This window comes from Sardina pilchardus, chromosome 12 (genome assembly GCF_963854185.1).
Source record: "Sardina pilchardus chromosome 12, fSarPil1.1, whole genome shotgun sequence".
Classification (NCBI taxonomy): Eukaryota; Metazoa; Chordata; class Actinopteri; order Clupeiformes; family Clupeidae; genus Sardina; species Sardina pilchardus.
This window is the reverse complement of record NC_085005.1, coordinates 32233103-32241816: the sequence shown is the minus strand read 5'-3', so window position 1 is coordinate 32241816 and position 8714 is coordinate 32233103. Positions and strand designations below refer to the sequence as shown.

General features: G+C 44.7%; 1 protein-coding gene across 1 annotated transcript in view; it reads right to left on the bottom strand.

Annotated features, from left to right (window-relative positions):
• Positions 1-4508, bottom strand: part of aldh6a1 (aldehyde dehydrogenase 6 family, member A1) — a 15840-nt gene extending 11332 nt beyond the window's left edge. The window contains exons 1-5 of the mRNA XM_062550897.1: positions 4285-4508; positions 3910-3951; positions 3467-3541; positions 2570-2731; positions 164-242 (exon numbers count right to left, since the gene is read on the bottom strand). Coding sequence (XP_062406881.1) covers positions 164-242; positions 2570-2731; positions 3467-3541; positions 3910-3951; positions 4285-4323 — 397 coding nt within the window. The 5' untranslated portion in view covers positions 4324-4508. The remainder of the gene's footprint in view (positions 1-163; positions 243-2569; positions 2732-3466; positions 3542-3909; positions 3952-4284) is intronic.
• Positions 4509-8714: the final 4206 nt, after the last annotated feature.

Below are 8714 nucleotides of genomic sequence, written 5' to 3'. Positions count from 1 at the left end.
AATGCAAAGAATATCTAAATGACTGATTAACTTCTCATGTCATATCTTACTGAGTGAATATTTAAACTCCAATCTAACTGAGCGAATGAGTGGGCAAATGAATGAATGAATGAATGAATGAATGAATGAAGCGTGAACGTGTGAGCGGGCGAGTGAGACTCACGCAGGCCTCTGAAGACGTCTCCCTCGGCGTCGGCCAGAGTCTTGCCCTGCTCCAGCGTAATGCACTTGGACAACTCTTTCTGCAGGACAAGAAAAGCACACGCCACATTAATCTCCACCTCAGACAGAGAGACGCAGACGCACACACACACACACGTCAGATTAATCTCCAACACTGACATGGAGAGCCACACACACACACGAACAAACTGTCCCATAATATTCACACCTTTTTCTAGCAACGAGGAAAGCATATATTGATCAGAATCGCTTAGGACGACTGAATACACCATTAGGAAGTTTTATTTGAATCATAATATAACAATAAATGTGTTAAACAATAAATAAATCATAATAGAACAATAAAAAAGGATTAATGCTTTCAAAATAAATGCATTTTGTATTTTCTCTACACTAGCGAATTTTGCATACTTAGTATTAAACCACGATGACCGAGTCACTAATGTGTCATACAGGGACACCAGCTGTGGCTTGCTTTGATCCTTCCTGTACTTGTGTGTACACTATAAACAAGACTATCTGGAGGTCATCAAAAAGAGATGTTGCAAAAGCTACTTGGACTAATGACACGAGGTGTCAAATATCAACGTCCTGATATACAACTCTGACGAACATTAGATATACGACTCTGGAGTTAGTAATGAAAATGCGTTTTTGCACATTTACTGCACATCTCTCCCAAACTTCTAGCAGAATTCCAGCTGCATCAGAGACTGTGTTATAAAGGAAGGGACCTTTGAGGTGGCCTAGTGAAGTGCCTGATTAAAAAGTAAACACTCGGCAGTTAGTGAAGAAAACCCTCCTCATAAGAGGCATGTCTCTCACTAATCAGTCACCCATAAGTGGCCTCCTAGCTGAGCAGCAGAACAGCAGCTGAACTGGAACTCTCGCCACAGTAGAAGGGTCGAGGTGTGGAACTTTGGTCTTGTGCCCAGAGTTGAGATTCCACTCCATTCAGCAGTTCTGTTTTATAACAGCGTCTCCACAGCCCTTTTGCCCCAGTTACAGTACTCAGTGGCCTTCGAACCTCCCCGTACTCTTCACCCGCTATGCAAAGACCAACGGGCACCTGCACAGGTGTGCACTGGGCTGAACTAGTGCTGGATATACACCGATTCATTCAGTGGCCACCAAATTCACTGATGACAAAGAAATTCCATTTCTCCACCAATACCAACAACCAGTTCAATCTCATTATCTTGATAGACACATAGCTTTTCATGGATGGTGCGATTTGACCCTGGCAGCTCAAAGGTGACGTAGGATGTGACACAGGATTGTGGCTCGTCTCCAAACGGGAGCCTCTGGACACAATACCCACTCAGTTATGATGCTGACTGATCATGAACAGATAAGATTTGAGTGCGTAGGGAGAGGTTTGCCTTGGGAGGCTTCTTACGGCTTTATTGGCCATGGTACCCTCTACAACATGCAGCGTTTCATGAAACCTTCTCTACCACAGACTCACCAGCCTCTGGGTCCTAGTCTGGGAGTATGGGCCATTTGAACAAACATCTGAAGCTCAGCTCCACAGCTACCAGCCTCTAGGTCCTAATCTGGGAATATGGGCCATTTGAACAAACATCTGAAACTCAGCTCCACAGCTACGGAGTGTCTGCTGTTGGACTCTAGACTGACGCTCAGCTCAACAGCTCTTTCCTTCCCAGCTCTTGTTCTCAGTCAGCTGTTTGCTTGCTTTGCATCTCAAATGCTAGTGGAAGGCATTTGATAGAACAGCCCATTAGAGGAATGCATGTCATGTAATGTAAGAGGCAGCCTGCTAGGGACTTGGCTAGCTTGACCACTTTGGACATTTAAGAAGGTCGATTTTAAAATCGGATGAACGGCAACACACATACTTTGCCATTGTAGCTTATATGGTGTACAGCTGGCATCAAGAGCTGTGTTTAGACACTATGCATACATACAGTACACCAGAGAAACATGCAGCACCCAGAGGCACCAGGAGCTGCATTTAGACACTATGCATACAAACATACATACATACACCAGAGAAACACGCAGTACCGGCGGAGCTGGAGGGAGTAAGAATAGTAAGAAGGAGGAGGAGAAAACAATCAAACAAAAAACTATTTAAAAGGTACAGTAAGCGATGCTAAGTGATTTCTAACACACTATTTTTTGCAATATTCGGCCAATATCTCCACACACATCTCTTTACACAGCCCTGTCCCCAAAACCCTGAGGAGAGGGAGGAGCTACTGCTTCACCACTCCAGTGTGTTTTGTTTGGTCTTTGGCTCAAATATAACATGAGTTGCTTTGGACAAAAGTATCTGCTGAGAAACGAAAACATAAACACAGACAGACAACATCATTCAGCATCGGTTACCCTCCCTTTAATGAATAATCAAACAGATCCTTACGATGTTATCCTTGATGAGTTGCTGGTAGCGGAGGAAGATCTGCTGTCGGCTGAGGATGGAGGTCTCGGACCAGTCGTGGTAGGCCTTGGAGCAGGAGTTCACCGCCGCCAGCATCTCCTCCTGAGTGGCCTTGGGGACCCGCGTGACCACCTCGTTGGTCGCCTGGAAAGCAAGTTACACAAGCAGTCACTCACACACATTCCTGTGTAGGCCAGGCACACACTTACAGAAGGGAGTTTGAAAAGGACCCCTTGCTTGATCAGGCCCTGCATTTGAGTTGATCAGGGACATGTCTTTTCTGGGTTCCTTTCAGAAAAAGCACCCCATCTCAACTATATAAACCAAAGAGGGTTGCTAAAGCATTTCCCGTGGCACAGGGAAACAACATTGAGCTAATGGTAACTCAGGGATTTAAAAAAACAAATGAATATGAAAAATAAAAAAGTTGTGAAGTTGACATTTTATTGAGCACTACGCTAAAGTCCGATCCATCTTCATTCTACCTTATCTGCACTAATTTTGAATGCTTAAAACGTGATCCCTCTAGGAACACATTGAAATACAAACAATCTCCATACTGGTGCCATCGGACACCTGGCAAGGGCAACTTCACAGATGAGGTGGTGTGTTAACAGACATGACCACATGCGCCTAAGCCAGACCACAGCTGTCCGTGCTACCACATAAAAACACCACCCCAAGTGTACTTCATCAGCTTTGGGTCTGGAAAGGCACATAGAGTGAACAGATCACTTAACAGAGCTGGGATAAACTGTGTCAAAGATCAACATTCAGAGAATGCTGTTAGCAGATTAGTTTGATTCATACTCTCCCAGCTTGCAGACATGAATATTAATATATTTTCATTGTATGGTGGTGGTGGTGGACGATACTTACAGGGTTGTGGACGTCTATCCATTCTGAAGACTTGGAGTCAATAAACTTGCCGTCGATAAAAAGCTTCGTAGTAGGCTGCGTGGGGAAATAAACAAAAGCTTTCAGAGGTCCTCAGTAGCATTCACATCAGTCCCATTCAACCCACATTATGTACCTCCCTTCTGTGTGACCTTCTCGGAGTCAGTTACATGTCGCTGTTTTTGTGTGGTAGTGTTTGCATGCATATAATTGTACAATTGGAGTCCAATCTGATACTTAAGTGGACTAATTACTTCAGTAGACTAGTTTGTTGGCTGGTTGGCCTTGGCCTTTATCTTAAGTGTTTGAGCGAGTATTTGTGTGATAGGTCACGAAGTGTATACTCTTACACAGCCCTTTGTAAGGGCCTTGTTGTCGTACAGTGACATGTATAAGATTAGCTTCTTTAATCGTGAGGTTCTTACCACTGATGACGAATAGGACATGCGAGACACATGGACGGGGATCTGCAAAACGAAGAAGCAAAGTCCTCAATGGTAGTGGACACATCTTACAAAGATATGGTTAGCAAAGCAAATGCATCTTGAGAGAGGGAGAGTAACGCCAGGATGCCACTTTGCAACAAAATCGTTTATTTATCCGTAACTAAACATTACAGCCCGTTTTTGAAACTTGGCCAGAAAAGTTGCATGTTATGCAAGAGTTGCAGGGGAGTGGGATAAGTTCAGTAACGTTAGCCAAGGCGTATTGCTCATGGCTAGCTAAAGCAGTCTGCCAACTGCACATACAACTTAATGAACTTGTATATCTGCATTTGACGAGAGTCGCCTTGACGTTACCTTTCTTCTCCACAGTGTTCTGGCGATTGTCCCAGCCATGCTTGTTTAGGCTTGATATCCGCACGGTGCGTATGATCCTGGCCTTGCCCGTACAACAACCCACAAAGAACCTGCTGCACACTACCCTTACTAGCGACAGGTCTTATGGAATGGACTACAACAGAATCTGATCTACAACAAAACACAGCGGCTGTTCATAGAGCACATGCGCTGGTACTATGGTTTATCAATCAGTGGACTTTTGCAGGAATGATGGTCTTAAAACTCTGTGAAGGCGGGACTAACGTGTATAAACCAATGAATAGGGTATATTGTACACCTCCCTACAAATTGAGCTTACAATAGGCTTCTCGAAAACAGCACGCTCCAATCCGCTGTGGTCTTCAGACCAAGGCCACGCCCCTTGTTTCGAGCTGCTAACTATTCCGAGCATTTACGCATCAGAGAGGCTTTAATTTCACAAGTTAGCGTTTTGTGAAATGTGTGGAATAAAATCATCTCAATTGAACATGTCACATAATGTATGCATTGGTACGCTGTGTTTAATTAATTGCATAACCTATTCATTTAGGACATCATTTAAGAGTCAGAAAATAATTATATATATATAAAAAAAACTCAAATAGGCCTGAAGACAGGGCCCTGGTCCACTGGCCCATGCTATGCCATATCTGTGGCAGGCGCAGATTCATGCCAAACCACCTGCATGGCATGCACAAAGCAGAAAACTACCGGCACCATGTCTATGACTATGACTATGTAGCCTACATAAGGGACATCATCACACATCTTAAGTCTGATGCAATACAACACAATAACAACAAAATTAAGTATGAGAAGAAACTGAGGAAGTTGATTATTTTGTATAGAACACTGAACAGTAATTGCTGGTGGCTGTACACATTTCTGTGACGTCCAAAAATCTGGAGGAAGCCTGTTTCCCAGTATATGATTTTCTTTTCATTTCCAGAGCAAATAGCCCATTTAGATGATCTCATAGGGAGAGAGCAGCGCAGGAGACACTACACTGCACTGCACTGCACTGCACTGCACTACACTGCACTACACTGCACTACACTGCACTGCACTGCACTACACTGCACTACACTGCACTGCACTACACTACACTGCACTGCACTACACTGCACTGCACTACACTGCACTGCACTACACTACACTGCACTGCACTACACTACACTACACTGCACTACACTGCACTGCACTACACTGCACTACACTGCACTACACTACACTGCACTGCACTGCACTGCACTACACTACACTACACTGCACTGCACTGCACTGCACTGCACTGCACTGCACTGCACTACACTGCACTACACTGCACTGCACTACACTGCACTACACTGCACTACACTACACTGCACTGCACTGCACTGCACTGCACTGCACTGCACTACACTACACTACACTGCACTGCACTGCACTGGGCCGCATCACTACGGCCGCCTCACTACGGCTCTCAGCTGCGGGGAGAAGAGACGGCCAAGAAAACAGATGACCTAAAAATGACCCGTTTTCATCAGACCCTCGGTGACGAGCTGGAGATGGTCATTTATCTCCGATCGCCGTGTCTTTGGCCACGGAGCAGTCTGATGATGAAGGGCCGGGGGGGCGTTTACAGTGGCCTGATGAGGATAATGAGCCAAAATAGCAGTTTAGTGACAAATAAAAAGGATGAGTCATGCTACTGCTGCAACACACTGCTCTTGCCAGAGCCTCCTGCAAGTGCCCCAAAGTCCAAAGCTTCACCACCGCTGCGGCTGCTGCCGCTGCTGCAACACACTGCTCTTGCCAGAGCCTCCTGCAAGTGCCCCACAGCTTCACCACCGCTGCTGCTGCTGCTGTCGCTAGGAGCCTGTTGGGACAGTGGAATATGCATCTGGAGCACGGCGGAGGTCCAGCACGGCGGAGGTCCATATATCTCCCCCTTTGTTCTCACTGTTGGAGGCCCTTTTCACCTCCAGGATTAGCAGTGAAATCACGGATCCTCGAGGCCTTAACATGGCGGTGGAGTAGTGGTGGTTTTGCCCACTGATTATCAGTTGACCACTGCCTATCACTTTATAAAACCTTTAACCACAAAGGATCTGTTCTGACCAGAGGTCTATTTTTACAGTGTGTTGAAGATTATATAAAGTAGTGGGAGCATTATAGCAAATGGCTGACTTGCCCAACTCAGAATAATTATGAGGATTTTAATTATTTTAAATCTTGAAATCCAAGCCACCACCCATGGTGGTGTGTCAGAGCAATTTCTCCCAGCAGATAGCAGCGACAGAAACTGTTTAGGGAAACGCTGCCTTAGAAGTTTGACCTGAAGGGGATTTATGAGCCAGTCTCACCACATAGCGGCCATCTTGGTAATGGCTTTTCTTACAGGAATTTCAGGTTAATGGTGAACAGGTGCTGCAACTTTGCAGCAAGGTCATATTTTCACACACAAATTAAGTTTCTGGCAAACATTGTGGTTAACTTTTGCCAATGATGCAGCAATTTTGTAGCAATGACATATGCAACGTTTGCAAGTGTGGTGGCAAATTACTTGCTATTGCTATGGGGATTCCATTTGAATGCTGTGTCGCGAGCATGCTTTTCTATCCAGCCATAGTGAGGCAAATATGCAAAGACAGAACAGCAGACAATGTCACCTGAACCAGCATGTGCTCTGTTCTCAAATGTGAAATGGACTTTTCTCTCTTATGCTTGTTTATCCTATTATTCACCATTATCTCCTCTATGTTGAACTTTTGAGCTTTGATCGGAAATCCTTATCTGTGTGTGTGCAAACGAAACAGCAAATGAACATTTCTTTCAAGATTCTACTGCAGATTCTATATTTGATATGTTACATGTTTTATGCATTTTATGTTTTGTGACAAAGAGGCCCTCTCCTTCTAGAGGCCCAAGTCGAACATACTCAGGAAATTACAACTGTTCTAGAGACCCAAGTCAAAGATAGTTAAGGCGGAGTCAAGATACTTCATCAAAAGCCACTTTTTTGAGCATTCCAGTCTGGAGAAAATGGACTAAATTGACACACCAACCCGACAGCCGACCACCGCCAGAAAAGCAGTCGGACTGATCATTCGGCTTCCGTCTCCCCGCGACGCCAACGCCGATTGTACGTTCTGTGCATGTGCGAGATGTGATACCCATAACTGCATGCTTCAGAGTATCAAGCAGGATTCGCCAAACAAAATGCCAGGTTTTGGACTTCTCTGATTAAAGGAACACTTCACCATTTTTTCCATATTAAACTATGTTATTCCCTTAACTAAGACAAGTCTAACTTCATCTCTGTTTGGATCCTAATGAATGAACTGGGCTAGCTAAGTGCTATCAAAGTTGCGCCGCACGCCAGAACCAGTGAGTGCACGCATTGAAACGTAAGAGGTATGTATCAACTCGTCTAAGTTACGGGAATAACGTAAATATGAAAAAACGGTGAAGTGTTCCTTTAAGCAATAAGAAAATATAATTATATATGTATTATTGTATTGTCATTGCTTGTGTGTGATGCCAATAAATAACGTATGTACTGTGCAAAATGATTGGCCCCTTCCAAGTGGTCTACACTACAGGACTATGTTATAGCTCCTGTGGCCTCCTCAACAGTACACTACAGGACTATGTTATAGTGTGGCCTCCTCAACAGTACACTACAGGACTATGTTACAGCTCCTGTGGCCTCCTCAACAGTACACTACAGGACTATGTTATAGCTCCTGTGGCCTCCTCAACAGTACACTACAGAACTATGTTATAGTGTGGCCTCCTCAACAGTACACTACAGGACTATGTTATAGTGTGGCCTCCTCAACAGTACACTACAGGACTATGTTATAGTGTGGCCTCCTCAACAGTAGTCTACACTACAGGACTATGTTATTGCTCCCGTGGCCTCCTCAACTCTACAGGACTACTGTATGTTATTGCTCCTGTGGCCTCCTCAACACCCCTACCTGCCCTGTGGGCGACCTGGAGTGGATCGATATCTGCAAATCTGATTTTGAATAGGAACATAGAAACAATCGCTGCAAAAAGGTTGAGGAGTATTTCAATGCAGATACAGACAAGAAGTAGCCAAAGTTGTAGACTTGCTTTAGTGAAGCTTTTGTACACAAGTCTGTATGGACAGACAGACAGACAGATGCACATGCAGACGCACACATGCACGCACACACACGCACACATACACACGCACACGCACACGCACACACACACACACACACACACACACACACACACACACACACACACACACACACACACACACACACACACACACACAAACACACACACACACACACACGCACTTGCATGGTAAAAACCAAGGCTGTAGGCCTACTTTGAATGGGAATGTTTGGAACATCTGTTTTTTTCTTTGTAAACTGGTGTAGTCTTTA